Here is a 21,353-nt window from a genome sequence, read left to right as displayed (position 1 = left end):
AAAGTCCATGTACAAGGTTTATACAGTTGTCATTGGGACGACATGCAGAGTGCATCAGCATGTACATGGTAACTAGGTTGTCATTGGGATGACATGCAGAGTGCATGTACAAGGCTACGTAGTTGTCATTGGGACGACATGTAGAGTCCATATACAAGGTTACATAGTTGCCATTGTGACAACATGTAAAGTCCATGTACAAGGTTTATATAGTTGTCTTTGGGACGACATGCAGAGTCCATTTGTCATTGGGACGACATGCAAAGTCAATGTACAAAATTAAATAGTTGTGATTGTGACAACATGTAAAGTCCATGTACAAGGTTACATAGTTATCATTTGCATGACATGCAGTGTCCACGTACAAGGATACATAGTTGTAATAGGGACGACATGTGGAATCCATGTACAAGGTTATATAGTTGTCAAAGAGACGATTTGCCGAGTCCATGAACAAGGTAACGTAGTTGTCATTGGGACGACATTCAGAGTCCATGTACAAGGATACTTAGTTGTCATAGGAACGACATGCAGGGTCCATGTACAAGGTTACGTAGTTGTCACTGGGACGACATGCAGAGTCCATGTACAAGGTTACAGCCATGTACAAGGTTTATACAGTTGTCATTGGGACGACATGCAGAGTGCATCAGCATGTACATGCTAACTAGGTTGTGATTGGGATGACATGAAGAGCGCATGTACAAGGCTACGTAGTTGTCATTTGGACGACATGCAGAGTCCATGAACAAGGTTATATACATGTAGTTTTTATTGGACAACATGCAGAGTCCATGTACAAGGTTACATAGTTGTCATTGGGACAACATGCTGGGTCCATGTACAAGGTAAAGTAGTTGTCACTGGGACGACATGCAGAGTCCATGTACAAGGTTACATCCATGAACAAGGTTTATACAGTTGTCATTGGGACGACATGCAGAGTGCATCAGCATGTACATGCTAACTAGGTTGTGATTGGGATGACATGCAGAGTGTATGGACAAGGCTACGTAGTTGTCATTGGGACGACATGTCGAGTCAATATACAAGGTTACATAGTTGCCATTGTAACAACATGTAAAGTCCATGTACAAGGTTTATATAGTTGTCATTGGGACGACATGCAGAGTCCATATACAAGGTAACTTAGTTGTCACTGGGACGACATGCAGAGTCAATGTACAAGGTTACATAGTTGTGATTGTGACAACATGTAAAGTCCATGCACAAGGTTACATAGTTGTTATTGGGACAACATGCCGAGTCCATGTACAAGGTTATGTAGTTGTCATTGGGCCGAAATGCAGAGTCCATGTACAATGTAACGAAGTTGTCATTGGGACAACATGCCGAGTCCATGCACAAGGTAACGTAGTTGTTATTGGACAACATGCCGAGTCCATGTACAAGGTTACGTAGTTATCATTGGGACGACATGCAGAGTCCATGTACAAGTTTATATAGCTGTCATTGAGACTACATGTCCCAATTGGGACGACATGCAGAGTCCATGTACAAGGTAACGTAGTTGTCATTAGGACAACATGTAAAGTCTATGTACAAGGTTATAGAGTTGTCATTTGGATGACATGAAAGGGCCATGTACAAGGTTATATAGTTGTCATTGTAACAACATGTAAAGTCCATGTACAAGGTTATATAGTTGTCATTGGGACGACATGCCGAGTCCATGTACAATGTAACGAAGTTGTCATTGGGACGACATGCAGAGTCCATGTACAATGTTACGTAGTTGTCATTGGGACAACATGCCGAGTCCATGCACAAGGTAACGTAGTTGTTATTGGGACAACATGCCGAGTTCGTGTACAAGGTTATATAGTTGTCATTGGGACCACATGTAAAGTCCATGTACAAGGGTATACAGTTGTCATTGGGACAACATGTAGAGTCCATATACAATGTTACATAGTTGTCATTGTGACGACATGTAAAGTCCATGTACAAGGTTACATATTTGTCATTGGGACGACATGCAGAGTCCATGTACAAGGTAACGTTGTTGTTATTGAGACGACATGCCGAGACCATGTACAAGGTTACGTAGTTGTCATTGGGACAGCATGTAGATTCAGCGTACAAGGTTATATAGTTGTCATTGTGACGACATGTTAAGTCTATGTACAAGGTTACATAGTTGTCATTGGGACGACATGCCGAGTCCATGTACAAGGTTATGTAGTTGTCATTGGGACAGCATGTAGAGTCCACGTACAAGGTAACGTAGTTGTCAATGGGACGACATGCAGAGTCCATGTACAAAGTAACATAGTTGTCATTGGGACGACATGTATATCCATGTACAAGGTTACATAGTTGTCAATGGGACGACATGCAGAGTCCATGTACAAGGTAACGTAATTGTAAATTGGACGACAGGCAGAGTCCTTGTAAAAGGTTACATAGTTGTCATTGTGACGACATGTAAAGTCCATGTACAAGGTTACAAGGTTGTCATTGGGACGTCATGCAGAGTCCATGTACAAGGTTACATAGTTGTCATTGGGACGACATGCAGAGTCCATGTACAAGGGTTATATAGTTGTCATTGGGACGACATGCAGGGTTTATGTACAAGGTTACGTAGTTGTCACTGGGACGACATGCAGAGTCCATGTACAAGGTAACATAGTTGTCATTGTGACAACATGTAAAGTCCATGTACAAGGTTTATACATTTGTCATTGGGACGACATGCAGAGTGCATCAGCATGTACATGGTAACTAGGTTGTCATTGGGATGACATAAAGAGTGCATGTACAAGGCTACGTAGTTGTCATTGGGACGACATGTAGAGTCCATATACAAGGTTACATAGTTGCCATTGTGACAACATGTAAAGTCCATGTACAAGGTTTATATAGTTGTCATTGGGACGACATGCAGAGTCCATTTGTCATTGGGACGACATGCAGAGGCAATGTACAAGGTTAAATAGTTGTGATTGTGACAACATGTAAAGTCCATGCACAAGGTTACATAGTTGTCAATGGGACGACATACAGAGTCCATGTACAAGGTTACATAGTTATCATTGGCACGACATGCAGTGTCCATGTACAAGGATACATAGTTGTAATAGGGACGACATGTGGAATCCATGTACAAGGTTATATAGTTGTCATAGGGACGATTTGCCGAGTCCATGAACAAGGTAACGTAGTTGTCATGGGGACGGCATGCAGTGTCTTTGTAAAAGGTTACATAGTTATCATTGGGACGACATGAAGAGTCCATGTACAAGGTCACATAGTTGTCATTGGGACGACATGCCGAGTCCATGTACAAGGTTACGTAGTTGTCTTTGGGACGACATTTAGAGTCCTTGTACAAGGTTACGTAGTTGTCTTTGGGACGACATTTAGAGTCCTTGTACAAGTTTAAGTTGTTGTCATTGGGACGACATGCGGGGTCAATGTACAAGGTTATAAAGTTGTCATTGGGACGACATGCAGAGTCCATGTACAAAGTTGCATAGTTGTTATTGGGACGACATGCAGAGTCCATATACAAGGTTACATAGTTATCATTGGCACGACATGCGGGGTCCATGTACAAGGTTATAAAGTTGTCATTGGGACGACATGCAGAGTCCATGTACAAAGTTGCATAGTTGTTATTGGGACGACATGCAGAGTCCATATACAAGGTTACATAGTTATCATTGGCACGACATGCAGTGTCCATGTACAAGGATACATAGTTGTAATAAGGACAACATTTAGAGTCCATGTACAAGGTTATATAGTTGTCATAGGGACAACATGCCGAGTCCATGTACAAGGTTTCATAGTTGTCTTTGGGACGACATGCAGTGTCCATGTACGAGTTAACGTAGTTGTCATTGGGTCGACATGCAGAGTCAATGTACAAGGTTGCATAGTTGTTATTGGGACGACATGCAGAGTCCATGTACAAAGTTACATAGTTATCATTGGCACGACATTCAGTGTCCATGTATAAGGATAGATAGTTGTAATAGGGACGACATGTAGAGTCCATGTACAAGGTTATATAGTTGTCAAAGGGACAACATGCCGAGTCTATGTACAACGTTATATAGTTGTCATTGGGAAGACATGCAGAGTCCATGTACAAGGTTATATAGTTGTTATGGGACGACATGCCAAGTCCATGTACAAGGTAACGTAGTTGTCATTGAGACGACATGCTGAGTCCATGTACAAGGTTTCGAAGTTTTCATTGGGACGACATATGCCGATTCCATGTACAAGGTTACATAGTTGTCATTGGGACGACATGCAAAGTACATGTACAAGGTTACGAAGTTATCATTGGGACGACATGCAAAGTCCATGTTCAAGGTTACGAAGTTGTCATTGGCACGACATGCAGAGTCCATGTACAAGGTTACATAGTTATCATTGGGACAATATGCAGAGTCCATGTTCAAGGTTACAGAGTTGTCATTGGAACGACATGAAAGGGCCATGTACAAGGTTATAGAGTTGTCATTGGGACGACATGCAAAGTCCATGTACAAGGTTATAGTTATCATTTGAACGACATGTAGAGTCCATGTGCAAGGTTACGTAGTTTTCATTGGAACGAAATGCAGAGTCCATGTACAATGTAACGAAGTTGTCATTGGGACAACATGCCGAGTCCATGCACAAGGTAACGTAGTTGTTATTGGACAACATGCCGAGTCCATGTACAAGGTTACGTAGTTATCATTGGGACGACATGCAGAGTCCATGTACAAGGTTATATAGCTGTCATTGGGACTACATGTCCCAATTGGGACGACATGCAGAGTCCATGTACAAGGTAACGTAGTTGTCATTAGGACATCATGTAGAGTCCATGTACAAGGTTATAGAGTTGTCATTGGGATGACATGAAAGGGCCATGTACAAGGTTATATAGTTGTCATTGGGACGACATGCCGAGTCCATGTGCAATGTAACGAAGATGTCATTGGGACGACATGCAGAGTCCATGTACAATGTTACGTAGTTGTCATTGGGACAACATGCCGAGTCCATGCACAAGGGAACGTAGTTGTTATTGGGACAAAATGCCGAGTTCGTGAACAAGGTTACATAGTTGTCATTGGGACGACATGCCGAACCCATGTACAAGGTTATATAGTTGTCATTGGGACGACATGCCGAGTCCATGTACTCGTACAAGGTAACGTAGTTTTAATTGAACGACATGCAGAGTCCATGTACAAGATTTTCATTTCCGGTTAAAAAAAAACAACCTGAATAATCATGATTACTTTGGTCAACCGTTTATTTCATTTGGGACGATGCGTAGAATCCACACGTCAAACGTCACAGTTAAAAGTTTTGAGGCAGATATCTTGTCTCAGTTTTCCAATTTAGAACTCTTTGATTAAAAGAACAGCATGTCTTGTGTTAAAACACTCGGCTATCAGTTGCTGAGACGCATTGTTATGAAGAAACTCTAATTATTTTGTTATGCATTCAAAACTTATTTCAGAAAGAAAATGCCATATACATGAAGGACATGTCGTTTTTCCCTGTAAATAGATCCAAAGAAAATGTAATTAAATTAAAGGAATGGAACGTAAGTTGCGTGCTTCTTAGAAAACTAGGACAATTACGATAAAATATTAAAGTACTTTTTTCTTAAACTTCTAATGACAACCTCAAATTCATATTTTAAGTTGTATCAAGTTCAGATTTTTAGTTTTAAAGATTTGAAGTTCGATTAAACAGTGATGCAATGCACATGTAGGCATATTATGTTTTGAGCGTGAGCATGTAATTTTGTATGGTGCTTTATCTACATGTTACATTCTTTAAATAAAGATATTATTAAATTTTATTATTTAATGATAATGGCGGGAATCCGTCTGCTCGACGTCATGACGTCATTGGACATTTTACATAGCGTAACCATAATAATCATAATAATTCGACCAATTTTTTATAGAAGAAATAAAGAATGGATTAAATTTCGAGCATGGAAGGTAACTGAGTTGCATTTACGAATTATCAAGACTCTAATATCAGTGCTAGTAATTACTATAAAGTAATTGTATTTGTATGACACCTTATGGCTAAATATGTAGCATTTGACGTACAACAAATTTTATCGTCGGGTGCCCCAATTCCGTCTTGATTTTGATTTGATACAATTTTACTATACCCTAACGTCTCATGACGTGTCCGTTACTCTAGCAGACCGTGGTAAATCTCTATTTGTTCAGTTCTAAATTGTATAGTTCAGTATATTTTCGTCACAATAAAAGTTCGAATTAGTTAAACTATATTGTTAAGGGTAACGAATCATGGTTACCAGAGGATTATTTACTTTGAATATTAAGATAGTTAATAGTTTATGTTTTAAATTATGTAAACATATCCATTTGGTCTCATATATTGTTTAAGACAAAGATGACCGCACAGGAAACGTTATGGCGGACTTTGAAAGATTGTCAATAAAGACAAGACGGGACGAGAACTCAAGAGAGGAAGAAATTGCCTTGGAGTTTAATAAAGATGCAGTCATAATTGAAGGTAAAGAAAGGGTCAATGAATTGTGCAATGGGCATGTATCCGAAGTTGACTTTGGTGGAGAAGGGTTCAGATTTGAAAACAAATCAAACTTAGAAACAATTATAGAAAGTCAGATAGACAATGATACCAGGTATGACGATATTTCCTGCAAGAGAATAACATCAAGAACCAGCCATCTAAATTATCCAAAGAGCAACTTGATAAGCAAGACATTGAACGAATTACAACATTCAGATGTAAGACTTGAATCATCAGATTTGTCTACGAACTTTCAATTGTATCTGTTGAACAAATTTAGACCGAACGAGTTGGAAGAAGATCTTGGACTAAAGGGTAGTTTTCTTAATCATTATTTTAATTACTACCCCAATGCAAATCATTCTTTTTCGACGTCACATCCGTTAAATTCGACAAATAATTCGTCATGCGCGACAACTCACTCACGAGACGTGTCTATGTCTTTGAGTAATCCGGAAATAGTTCGTATGATGTGTGACAGTGAAAGTATTCTATCGTTTAATTCTTCAAATCTCAGTTGTTGTAGTGAAGAGAGCGACCACGGACCGGTGAAAATACGATACGATTCTTCCACATCAACGTCATCATTATCATCATCATCTCTTCAAAACACGTCATCATTTTTCAGACACCTGAACAGATCCGATTCCCGATTCAGATCGTATTCCGAACAGTCTTCATGTACAAGTGAAATGGATGAAATAGAATCTCCTTTTGGCACGGAACTATCTTCTTCAAAACGTGAATTTAGTGATTTCCGAAGTGACGATTCTAATTCGTGTATTGCAGAATTTCAACATGATATCGACTACCTAGCTAAAAGTCAATTCAGAACTTCAACCCCGGATCCTAAAGAGAAAGACTCACCAATAAGGAAGACACATTCACACTCAGATTCGTTTTCATTACCGTCGGGAAATAGGTTTGTTCACGGACTTTCACCTTTATGTCGCACTCGCTCATTTGCCCGTGGACAACCTACGCCACACAATGTCCGACGCAGTTTAGTATATGTTTCTCCAGTTAGAAAATGCGCTACTATTCCAGATCGCGAATACTTTCAAAGTTCAATCCGTACTGTCAATCATCTTAATATGTCTCTACCAATTTTTGATAATTCTCGATCAGTTTCTAATTTAGCGACAGATACGTCTTTTCCGAAAAGTGTATTTAAGAAAGACGATATTCTACCGAAAATAATGTTCCAAGACGAAACAGAAGAAGCCGTCTATTATCTCGAAACAAAATATTTAGACAACAGTAATTGTAAATGGTGAACCTTATCACAAGATACCTGTACTGAACGACTATGAAATTTCTGAATATATAGAGGAAATTCAGGGTTTTTTTTCTATAAATACAGGATTTATTTTCATCGTGTGGTATGAAAATAAATATTTTCAAGAGTGTTTTCTATGTAGAGGTGTTCGACATTTTTTATATATAGCAATATTAATGAAAACTAATCAATTTTGTTTTGTTTGCATTTCATTTCGACTTACATTTGAGTCTTTACAGATAATATCGAAACATTTGCCACAGAACCGTTTTATATAGAGGATATTTGTTTAGTTCAGTGTAAGATCGGAATATATTTCACCGAGTGAGCACCAAAAGGTATATTTGAAATATGAACTTTTGGTGTTCACAAGGTTGTTTTGTTTGCATTTCATTTCGACTTACATTTGAGTCTTTACAGATAATATCGCAACATTTGCCACAGAACCGTTTTATATCGCTTTCCTTGACTCTGTTGATATAACATTTCATGAAATGACAAAGTTAATCAGGTATTTTCTATATTGTGTCACTGGTTTTAATCCTTGATTATCTTTCGACCATTATCTATTTAAAAGACCTATTCAAATAATAGTTATGTACCTTGTTCCAAATCTTAGCTCATAAATCTCGTGTCTTTCATGCTTTTCGAACATGACTACAATGTGTACATCTGAGAAACATAATAATATGTTATACCTTTTACTTTAATATGTGGAAAATTGATGAAAATAATAACAATCTGTAAAAAGATCTATTCAAGGTATAACAGCAAATTATTCTACTGACGCAGGAATTGTAATCTATTCTAGGATAAGAACTGCGTATGCAGATATACATTAAAAAAAAAAAAAGATGCATGAACGGATAAAATCACGCAAGCACGTGTCATTGTTGCACGCGACGGAAATAACTTATTGCAATCACGGTAGTTTCACTGTTAAATGACTTCTAAGGAAAATGCGGTTTCTTAGCGCTTAATGCGCCAGCATCTGCAGAAGCCCCACCGGACTTATTAAATGCGCCCTTAAGTTTTTGCTCATGCTTATGCACGAACTTATTGCATAAATCATCATCTATTGTTGGAGTTTCATGCTGTGTAAATGTCTCGCTATTCCCGCCCTTTTCAAAAAAAAATTTGGTTGAGTTCGGGAAGAGTGTGGGCATGGTTTACAACTAACTGTTGCATTACAATTGCTTGTTTTTTTTTTTTTAATTTAAACGCGACTTCTATTATATTCAAAATGTTCAACCCCTGTTCCACATTTATATTACCAGTACTTCCTTCATATCTTAACAAGGCAAAATGACCACCTAAATGTTGTTGGCATTTTTTCTGTAGGAATATGTAAACTGTTTACCCTTTTCATGGGGAATTGTTTTCATGACGCATTAATGAAAATGATAAATATATGTGAACTTGAGTACTCGATTCCAATAAAATATTATCAAGTAGACAAAGGGATTTATTCTTTTCCAATTATGTGCTTAACAACATTTTCTATGACGTCATCTCTTTTATAATGATGCCATATTTTCCAATATCTTGGACAGATCTTTGAAAACAAAGAAATATCTTTTTTATTCAATTGCAAGTATATATTTATGAATTCAGTGGAACAAATAATTTTTACTTATCAAACAAGAATTTATTCTACTCAGATCTAAATCTTATAATTTTCGTCTGCGATACATATATCACTAAAAAGAGTCAATAACTGTCCAATTCATTGTATAATAATCAGAATTTGCATCTTGAGTCAAGTACTAAATGAAACATTCTTGATATGGAAACAAGTAATTGCGCAATTGTATTTTATTGTATAAGCATTTTATTTATCAAAATAACATATAATTTTCCAGATATCATCAAGTCTATATATTATTCAGAAGTCATTATTTCCTAGGAAAAGCTAAACGAATTGGCAATTTTATTGCAATTGCCATTATTACATACATCATCCAGGAGTAGATATTTTATAGAAATATTTATGAAATTTTGTTCAGGAACATTGGAATTTAGCAAGAATTTGATAAAACTTTTGAGCTGGACCAGAAATAATAAATTTCCTAATATAAAACAACAACGAATGCCAAAATAGGTTTATTGCACACTACAAAATATATTTTGGACATTTATTTGTTTTGAGCGAATACGAATGTATCTCCATAAAGAGTGGAACGATTTAAATATTATCAAGAATGCGTGGCACGAGTGAAAAGAAGAATGTAAAAAATCCCGCTAGATTATATGGTTTAAATTTGACGTCATGAATATCTTTTTGCAATCCCTTCTAAGTGCTACTTTGTAACTATATCTTTCACTGTTCAGAACGGGAACCAAATTTCTATATTTTACATTTTACTCTATTTAAGAGATTGTAACTTCAGCATTTCGTCGAAATAATATGCATTTTGTATGTAAAGCATCTACATCTATCTAAACTTCGAGAAATACTTACCATACGCAGGGGAAAATATTTCTGCAAATGCTATTTTTATATCTTACTTGTAGAAGAAGTCTTTTAGTTATAAAAAATTAAATGAACAAAGCAACTGTTTGGAAAAGGGTAAAAACTCTATAGCTCTTAAGTAATGACATGCACGTTTGTCTCCCTTACAATTTTATATGAATCAACATGACACATGAAATTTACGAAAACATTTAACTTTGTATTTTATCGAACATATATTTTCAGTAATATTATTCCAAGGCTTGTTTTTGTACGATCTGTTATTAAACGCGAGAGCAAGGCCTAAGAATACAAAGGTCAAGCCGAAAGCTTCTCCAAAGTATATTGGTAGTGTGCATTCTATAATACCCTGATCCTTTCAGGACCTTCAAAAAACATTATTAGAATATTCTTTTTATAGAAATACTTCTTCTGCACCCAATTGTATAAGAATTGGTTAATTTACCCTGGGTTAAACGCTAACCATGGGTTAAATTTAACCAACTTCGGTTAACTAACCAATCTGGACCGGGTTGTTCAAAACATTGGTTAAAATTAACCAATGGATAGCTTATCCACTGGCTAAATCCTTAACCAGTGGCCAGCTATCCAGTGGATAAAATTTCATTGTTCAATAGTTGGATAGTACACTGGCTACCTAACCAGTGGATAGCGTATTTATCCACTGGTTAAGTACCACAATGCAACAGGGTTGGTTAGTGATTCTGGAAACAAAATGGCTGATTTTTTGATGAATAATAAATTTATTAGAATCAAAAAGCTCCGAAAAAATAATTTTGCATGTTTTGTGCTTTCTTGTTTTTGGAATTAAACAAAAAGTATATAAGAGGCCTTAAAGTATTGATAGATTTATTTTTCCCTTAGACACACATAAGAAAAAAATCAAAAACAACTTTTTTTCAAATTTTGAATTGAAATTACTTCCATTAGATGAGTAATGGTCTAACTAAGAAAATGAGTACTGACACTTGTATGTTTTATTAAAGAATAAGAAAGTTATGACTGTTTAACTGAATTTTCTGAACTACAACAACAACAAATTTAGATTGAAAAAGGGTTCTAAAAGCACTTTTTCAGAAATGTTTCAATTTAATCCTATGCAGTTTATATGAAATGTTCTAGTTAAGAAAAATAAACATATATTTGCAACAAAAATCTTGTTTTAAACAAGTTTTAATGATTTTTACTGTTTTAATGATGATGACTAACCACTGGTTAAGCCGAATTAAACACAGATGTCTTTATGTGCTATACGTTTTGCAGGTGTACGATTTGGGTAATTTTATCAGTGAAAAAATTTCTGAAGCCTGGACCGTATATGTCACAAGCATTTGGGGATATACTTAAAAATCTAGTCTATATTTAATTTTGGAAACTGTTTGACCTTTTAAAACAAGGAAAATTATAGTGTATTTGAATATCGGATTAGTGTGTCTACTCCGAATCATACATTGAATTTTGATGGACAATGTCCCTGGATATTTTGAAAGATATTCAAAAGACTTCAAGCGAAAAAAAAATCTACTAAATCTTTTCAATGTATATATGCGTTTTACTAATAACGAAACACTTGAGAAATGTAAAATTTCACCTTGCTGGTCTTTTGTGTAAATGTACCCGATTTAAGGTGATTTAACGTTTTTATTGTGCCTGAACAGAAAAGAAGTATGTTAGCGTATAGAAGCACTGCCGGACCGTCCGTATATGTCACGGAACGTATATGTCATACTTGTGGGACATAGTAAGCCGAATTAAACACAGATGTCTTTATGTGCTATACGTTTCTGCAATTTGGTAGTAAATGCCTGACCGTATATGTCACACATTTTACACAGTAAACTAACATTATCATCGCCGTTTTAACCTATCTTCATTAACGTTATTGATACATCATCATCATCATCATCATCGTCGTCGTCGTCGTCATCATCATCATCATCATCATCATCATCATCACCACCACCATCACCACCACCATCATCATCATCAACAACAACAACATCATCATCATCATTATCATCATCATCATCAATGATACATCATCATCGTCATCATGAATCAGCAATTCCCAATGTAAAAATCCTTATTCAAAATATCCCTAAAATTTATCACAATGAGGGGCTGTTTTCAAAATTTGCCTTAATTGTTTTAAAAGTATATTGGTTGATCTTTTAAAATCAAAAAAAAAAACTTTTATAGTAGTTTTTATTTTATTAAACTTTGAAAATATCTGGTATCATATTTGCTATAAATTTGGAATAATTTAGCAAATAAATACCTACAATAATTATATAATTGAAATCAAAGACTTTTTTTCTTTCCATAAAGGATATGAAAGATACACAAATAATGTAAAAAGAAAGAAAGAAAGAAAGAAATTTACATACTCGTCAAGATTCAAGATTCAAGATTTATTCAAAACCAAGGCATATAATATGCATAAGGTTATGATATATCAACAATATAATGAACAGTTATTCAAAAGTAATTAACAAAACATGTAAACATAAAATTATATAATAAGGAAATCAATTTGACTAACATATAACATATGACTAGACTCTACTTTTTGGACATGATTTGTCTTATACAGAAGTTATTTAAATTGTTTCTATGTAAATACATTCATAAAGTTGAAAAATTCATGACTTACGGGAGAATGAGTTATTTAAATTTTGAAATAATAATTTTGCAGAATAATGCAAGTTTTAATAAATTTGAATGGTCAAAGCTATTCATTAAAGATTCTAATTTATAAATATTAGGATAATTTGAGAATTTCGAATCAATAAACTTTTTACGAAGAGAGTTAAAAAGTGACGTTCAAATAAGTAATGGAATTCATCCCCAAGAGATTGTTTTGGACATAAATGACATATTCTTTGATTTCTTTCAATATGTAAATGTCTACCTTTCTCTATAGGTAAAAGGTGGTTCATAGTTCTGAATTTACAAAGTATTCTACAAAGATTGAAAGGTAATATATCTAAGTATTTCTCAAAACAAAAATCTTTCTTATACACACGATAAATTAAACATTTAGAAGATTCATTTACGGTTCTATCAATCTATGTTTCACAATAGTTTTAAAACTATTCAAGTTACCAACATATTGATCACAAAAATAGTTTGATAAGCCAAGCTCATCAAGAGTATTTTTAACAAATGAGATCCCAGGAGAAGTCATGACATTATTAACATGTAAAGAAAGAACTGTATTTTACAATATTTTACATATTTTATCATTTTTTGAGGTTATCAGCTTACTCCAATAACACAATATTCTTGTTTTAACCTGCAGTACTAGGGGACAAAGTCCTGTTTCCCCATATATCATACAATTGGGCGTAGACCTTTTTAAATTAAGTATGAGTTTACAGAAGCGTAACTGTAGTTGCTCAATAATTTGTACATTCTCTATACCCCAAACCTCACAACCATATAATAAAATAGGTACAACCATAGTGTTAAACAAATGCAATTGAACAGATATGGGTAAAAACAGTTTTCTAGCTTTTTTAATAACAGAAAACATAGCTCTTCTAGCCTGGTCAACAAGTTTTTTCTTGGCTTTACCAAATTTGCCATTGAAGTATGCGAAACTTTCTACAGTTTCTAACTGTTTACCATTGTACGTAAAGTTAAGATTCAAGTTTCTAGGCTTACGTGAACTTTCGTCTTATCTTCATTCACATTCAGATCCCATAATTAACAGTAATCATACATGGCATTAAGACCATTCTGTAGATCTAATTTGTTTTCAGCTAATAAAATGGTATCATCAGCATACAATAGCAGGTATAATTTAATGTAAACATCAACAGTATCATCACTAAGACAATTAACAGTTGCACTAGATATAGTAGACAACCCTTGCATACTGGGAGACAAAAACTGGGTTAAGTCATTTAAGTATAAAGAAAACAATATTGGAGACAAATTTTCTCCTTGGCGTACACCAGTGTTACTACTAAAAAAATCTGACAATTCATTATTAACTTTAACACATGACTTTGCTTTATCATATATATTATAGATAATCTTTAAACATTTACCGTCAATATTATGCGACAATAGTTTGTGCCATAGCTGTGTTCTATTTATAGAGCAAACGCTTTTTTATAGTCAACAAAAGCACAATACAGTTTCTTCTTAGAATTCAAGTAATAATCAATCAATAGTTTCAAAGAAAATACATGGTCAATAGTTCCATATTGTTTACGAAAGCCTGCTTGTTCCTCATTAAGTAGATCGTGACTTTCTAAGTAAGCATTGAGTCGCTCATTTAAAATATTAGTAAATAGCTTTCCTAAGCAACTAAGTATAGTAATACCTCTATAGTTATTGGGATCGCATACATCCCCTTTATTTTTATATATAGGAAAGATAATACCCTGACTCCAAATATCTGGAAATATACCAGCATCAAGAATAACATTAAACAAATGACACAGCAAAAGTAGAAAAGATTCGTCTTTAGCATACTTTAAATACTCATTAAGAACACTATCAAAAGACGAAGGGCTTTTATTATTTTTTAGTTTCACAATAATCTTTTGAATTTCACTCACAGTAAAGGGTGCATTCAATGCAGTATTATTACAGTTTAAATTGTCAAAATCTATACTGGTATGCAAATTGTCATCTTCAACAATGTTTGCCTCGTTTAATTTCATAAAATGCTCATAGAAAGTTTCCTTAGATATCTTAGAAACAGCATCTTTGCCATCATTGCTATATTTATTCAATAGACTCCAATAGGCCTTGGGATCAGAGGACCTTAGATTACACAATTTTTTATTGATATCATTTTTATAATCTCTAAACTTCTTATTAAGAGTCTTTTTGTAGGATTTACTACTTGCTACCATAGTAACAAAACTATTTTGGGTTCGAACCCTTCTATGATACTTCTTGTTTGACAGATAATTTTTTCTTGCCCTTGAACATTCATCATCAAACCATTTCTTCTTACCATGATTTTAATTATTAACACTCTTTGATTGCTTATTCCTAACTTCCAATAATAAATTGCATTTATCAGCAGCTTTATATAATATTTGTGAGACTTTTTCAGTTATATTATTAATACAAGCATCACTATAGTTTTTAACACTATATATATCAACAAGCTCATTGTTAAGCTCTAATATACTAACAGGATCTAAACTATCTACAAATTGTTGTCTAACAGAGTTATCCCATACAGGACGTATATAGCAATTATCATTGTTATCAACAACAACATCATCCATAATAATTTGGTTTTCAAGCAAAACTTGACAAACACTAAAATCTACAATTATACAATTGTGAACATCTGAAAATATAGGATCAAAGTCAGAGACCTCAAAGAATTTAATATTTGGAAAATTACATGGTGATAATAGCAAATAGTCTAACAAACTCTTATCATTACAAGTATTTTTACCAATACAGGTGTCCTTACCACATCTACCATTGGCAATTAAAAGACCTGTAGTCTTACATAATTCTAACAAACGATGACCATAATTATTGACATTGTTACAATCTTCAGAAAAACGTTCCAATGGAATACCAAAATCACTTAAATTACCTATAGACATACACTGATCTATATTATTATCAAAGTTCTGTTCAGCAACATATTTATCAAATATAACATAATCAGACAATTTGCTAGTCTTAGCATTAAAGTCCCCAAATAAAGTAAAAGGGGGATTATCAAATTGTACATTTAAATCTAAAATATCACTTTCTAATTTATCAAATAATTCTAAAGAGCTATATCTAGAACCCTCGGGAGGTATGTATATTACAGCAAATATATTATTAGAATCTTTTAGTTTGTACCAAAAACAATTTTCATTACTTAAATCCAAGATTTGTAAATTATTCACAAGAGAATTTTTAACAAAGATACCAACACCACCAGATCTATTTGTATAAATATCTCGGGTCTTTCCCATAAAAGCATACCCATCAACAATAGGGTCATCAAAACAATCTAATTTTGTTTCAGCAAAGTGAACAATATCATACTCATGAATAAAAGAAATAAAGTCTGGATTACGCAACTTTGAAGTAATACCACATACATTTACATAAACTAGTTTTAGTACTGAATTTTCACTAGAAATATGATAAGCATGATCAAATAATACATTGTGAGGAGAAATACTATCAAAAATACATTCGTGAAGAACACTTGAGGTACAGTTCTGTGAATCGACATTAAAGTTCGCTTCCTCTACACTATTCTGGTCGAAATTTGACCCATTCCCCACGACATCCTATAGATAGTTCTCCAGGCCGAGTTCTCGGAGCATATCTTCGGATACATTTACCTTTAGCTTATTAAAGATATCATCAGGAGATGTTAAAACAAAGTTATTGTCTTTAAAGCGACAGTGAATATTTCCATCACGGAAATACGTCTTCTCAACTCCGGGTATTTTAGCAACGACGGACTTCAAACGTAGTCTAAACGGTGTGATGTCATCTGTGATGTATACCCCTTTAATTACAGGATCGGATGATAACTTCAGATTCTTTTTGTACTTGTACACCAATTTAACTGACTGGCGAGATACAAATCTTACGATGATTTGTTTCTTCTTAGCACTTCTTGGGGTGGTGTAATGGCAGTCACTTATGTCAGACCTGTTGAATTGAGGGATCAAAACTTTTGAAGTTGGATTCTTTACATTGTCCACAAGAATAGATTGAGACTGGAGAGATTCGTCATCAGACTCGACGTGCCCGACACCTGTTGCACAATTTTGAAACTCTGGATCTAGATTAATCATGACATTCATTAGGTCGACGACAGCATTGATGAGATCCCCGGTTGGGGAGAAATTGTTAATACGTATGTTTTCTCGCCTCGAATATTGTTCCCCACTGTCTACCTTATACTGAGTGACAAGTAAGTTAGCTTTTAAAGTTTGGAGGTCTTCTTGTTTGGCACATGCTCTAACCATGTCCTTCAGTTCCTCTAACTGAGGCGTCAATAGAGAAACTGTTAACTGGGCGGTTTGCTCGACATCCTTCGGTTTACGAGACATTTTTCCATAAACTGCGACGGTCTTCAAACAAAAAATGACCAAGAGTAGGTTAAATAAACGTTGCTGTGTTAGTAGCATAGGCTTGATTAGTTACTATAGAGAGATTTATATATAAATTTTAATAAAATGTATAAACCACGTTTTTTTCTAACTGTTCAAAATGGCTACCGGAAGTCAAAGTGGAGGTAATGCATTAGGGGTGATGGCGGCCTTAAGTTGACTAAGTACTGCGTCAAGTTATTGGCTTGATCGAAAATATGTGCTAAATATTTTAATATTGATTGACTTAGAGAAAATATTGGGTTTGATATAAAAAAATGTTATTCATTGTTTTGGAAGAAGCATAAAGTGACAGATAGCCAGCCGATCTGTACTCTGCACATTGATTTTAATTCTAAAACAATGTTCAAATCTCAGTCAAAGTCAACTTTATATTGATTCCAGATGAATGTGTGTCCAAAAAAAGAAAGAAAAAAAAGTGAAGTTTTTGAATTTTCTTGTTTAAAGTAATTTGCAGTGGTCATGGCTCAGAAGTGAATAGTTTTCTTTTTCATCTATAGAAAAGAAAAATATGTATTTATTATTTTGTAATTGTAAATTTAAGAATTCAAGAAGTTGTAATCGTGAATTCATAACGTAAATTCACTAATTATGCCCTGTGCAAAATACATTCCATTTTGTAAACGGAAGTTTTTTTCGGATCTGATTGTACGTTTTCCCCACTGCGCACCTCTGGTTGGAGTTAACATGTTAAATATTTATTATGCTCTTTACCAGTTGCTACAAACAGAATTGCATAACGAAAAATACCCATTTTTTATTGATCAATAAATTTTAGAAATTGTAAATCTCGTGTGCAAATGAAATTTTAATAGTCAATAACATGTCTTCTTAATTAGAGGTGAAATCGTTAATAAATACGTTGATCATATCATTTATTTATGAATTTATGTTAATTATTTGAATTCAGGATTTTAAATTTACGAATTCGCCAGGTTAAATGGTGAATTCATGAAGCTAAATTCGTAAAGTTGAAATAATAGATTCGTGAAGTTGAATTTGTAAAGTTAAATTTAGGGATTTATGAAGTTTAAAATTGCCAAATTTGCCCTTCGGTCTTCCGTAGTAATTGTACTCATTAATATCAGTTTTACTTTATACACAGGAAGATTTGTTACGCCAAAGCAATATTGTATTTTCTTTATCAATCCAATAATTTTTATATTAGATTTTTTTTATAAATTAATGTAGATATAGAATCGAATTGTTTGCATTTTCGATACACTTTTGTTGTTCGAGGAATCTTCTTTTTTCAAGAATTTTAAAATTTGAAATACTTTGTTTAAATATGTCAACAAACTTTTATTGAAATTACTTACAAGGCAAATTAGAGTATATGTCAATATTGACAAGGTTTAAATTACTGTGTACATAAAGGATTCTCTATTCCTTTATTCAACAGATATTTATTTTCGAGTCTTTTGTGAATGGGTTTGTGGCTCTTTGAATTGTGAAAATAAGCACCGTAATGCGAATCTTGACTTAAAATTTAGCTATTTGTTGAAAATGTTTTAATCATGTGTCGGAAGTTTAAAATTAAAGTTGTAATGCATTGATTCATGATCAACACCTTATTAAACAATGTTTAATAGTTAAATACCTCTGTTTTCATGTTTTAATTCATTTAAAATTGTGTCAGACTACATTTTCAATGTTTTCGCTGAACAAATAATTGTGAATTTTTTTAGGAAGCCCAAAAACCTGCGTAAATAACACTGATAAGACAGTGACACCACGAATAAGTCTCTATTTTCATTATTCAATCTTTTATAACGTTATCCAACTATAAAATAATTGTGCTACGCCATGATGCCATGAGATATTGTGCTTTTTTTGTATAGGCAATGTTTCCCCTCTGACCAATAACGGCAGTTAGCCACATTGAATTAACCAGATCATTGTTCAGCTACCGTTGTTCCGCTGTTTACCAGTACTTGTTGCCTTCATTTTCGTAAGGAACTGGTAACTTCCGGACATGCCAGAGCAGAGGTACAGTGCGAATGACCGTTGAAGGATGTAATGACCAATCATAAAGAAAGGGACTCACACCGTCCGGGAATCGAACCCGGGTCACCCGAATTACAGTTCAACGCTCTGCCTATTGAGCTAAGCCTAACCGGGCGGCTATTCAATTATAAGATGTGTGTATAGATAAGTTTATTTATACTGGCCGCCTGAGCTAGCTCATATGCGCACTTGCTGGTCCGATCGTAGAGCCCACATCAGCGGTGCGTTTTAAAGCTGAATCTTCCTTGACCTGTTCCTCGTTCGTCGGGGTTGAGTAGAGGGGACGACAAAACGATCTTGACTTTTAAAAGCTTATCCACCCAATAACTTAAGATTCCTTTGACCCGCAGTCTTCATATTTGGTATTTAGATTGGTCATGGTTAGTAGATGATCCCTATTGATTTTGAGGTTACTGGGTCAAAGGTCAAGGTCACAGGGACCTTGACTTCTAAAACCTTGTCCGCCCAATAACTTAGGACTCCTTTGACCCACAGTGTTCATATTTGGTATTTAGATTGGTCATGGTTAGTAAATGATCCCTTTTGATTTTGAGGTCACTGGGTCAAAGGTCACAGGGGCCTTGAATTCAAAAAGCTTGTCCGCCCAATAACTTAAAATTCCTTTGACACACAGTCTTTATATTTGGTATTTAGATTGGTCATGGTTAGTAGATGATCCCTATTGATTTTGAGGTCACTTGGTCAAAGGTCAAGGTTACAGGGACCTTGACTTTTAAAAGCTTGTCCGCCCAATAATTAACCCACAGTCTTGATATTTGGTATTTAGATTGATCATTGTTAGTAGATGATTCTTATTGATCTTGAGGTCACTGGGTCAAAGGTCAAGGTCACAGGGGCCTTGACTTCTAAAAGCTTGTCCGCCCAATAACTTAAGATTCCTTTGACCCACAGTCTTGATATTTGGTATTTAGATTGATCATGGTTAGTAGATGATCCGTAATGATTTTGAGGTCACCAGGTCAAAAGTTTGACTAAAAAGCTTGTCCGCTCAATTGCTTAAGAATGCTTTGGTCAACAGTCTTCATATTTAGTATTGAGGTTATTTATGACTAGTAGATGACCTCTTTTGATTTTAAGGTGACTTTGTCAAAAATCAAGGTCACAGGGATTTTAATATAATAAGCTTGTCTGCTCAAATGCGTAAGAATGCCTGTCCGCAGTGTATTGATTTTATCATTTTCACATTTGAAGCATGTAGAATACATAACTTAGCAATGCCCTGGCTTAGTAACCTCAGATTTGGCAGGGAGGTTGTCCTTGAGCTCTAAATGGCCACTGTTGATTCTGAAAAAGTGGTATGCGGGGGTATTCACGCCATGGCAGTGGCAGTTTTAGTTTATGTATCTCTCTGACTCATATCCCTTTTGGGAAGAACAAGATGTTGAATCTTATTTATTTAATTAATATCGGTATTCATCAGCTAAATAATGCTAAATCTAACAACAAATATGGCACATGATGTTTTCAAAGTGTAATACAATCAAAACTACTCGGTAAAGGTATTAAATATTTTACAAGATCAACCAATATACTTCTGAAAAAAATTAAGGAAATTTTGAAAATAGGCGCTCATTTTGATAAATTACAGGGATTTTTTTTAAATTAGGCTCTCTAAGTATATGAAAGTGATCAAACAAGTGTTAAAAATGGGTTGAGAATTGTAACATTTTTATACATATTTCATAAATGTTTAGTAGAAACAATCATTTTGCTTATGGGGATTTTTAGCTGAATGGTACTATTTGTTTCTTACCAAAGGGAAAAAATCATAAGGATGATATTGTAGATAATATAAAGGTTCCTTATTTTTTAAAAAGGGCCCTTCTAACATCCAACAGAATTGTGGCCATGTCTCGATTCCCAAACTGTTTAGTTTAACCTATGTTGTCAATTTTTCAGGCCATTA

General features: G+C 34.5%; 1 protein-coding gene across 1 annotated transcript; it reads left to right on the top strand.

Moving 5' to 3' along the window:
• The first annotated feature begins 5,863 nt into the window (after positions 1-5,863).
• On the top strand, positions 5,864-8,107 carry LOC132719216 (uncharacterized). Its single transcript, XM_060702968.1, has 2 exons — positions 5,864-5,990; positions 6,412-8,107. The coding sequence occupies exons 1-2, from the start codon at positions 5,984-5,986 to the stop codon at positions 7,833-7,835; spliced, it is 1,431 nt and encodes a 476-aa protein (XP_060558951.1). The 5' UTR covers positions 5,864-5,983; the 3' UTR covers positions 7,836-8,107.
• Positions 8,108-21,353: the final 13,246 nt, after the last annotated feature.

The sequence above is a fragment of the Ruditapes philippinarum genome, unplaced genomic scaffold (assembly GCF_026571515.1).
Source record: "Ruditapes philippinarum isolate M1 unplaced genomic scaffold, ASM2657151v2 ctg69_1_1_1_1, whole genome shotgun sequence".
NCBI lineage: Eukaryota > Metazoa > Mollusca > Bivalvia > Venerida > Veneridae > Ruditapes > Ruditapes philippinarum.
This window is presented reverse-complemented; position numbering and strand designations above follow the sequence as displayed.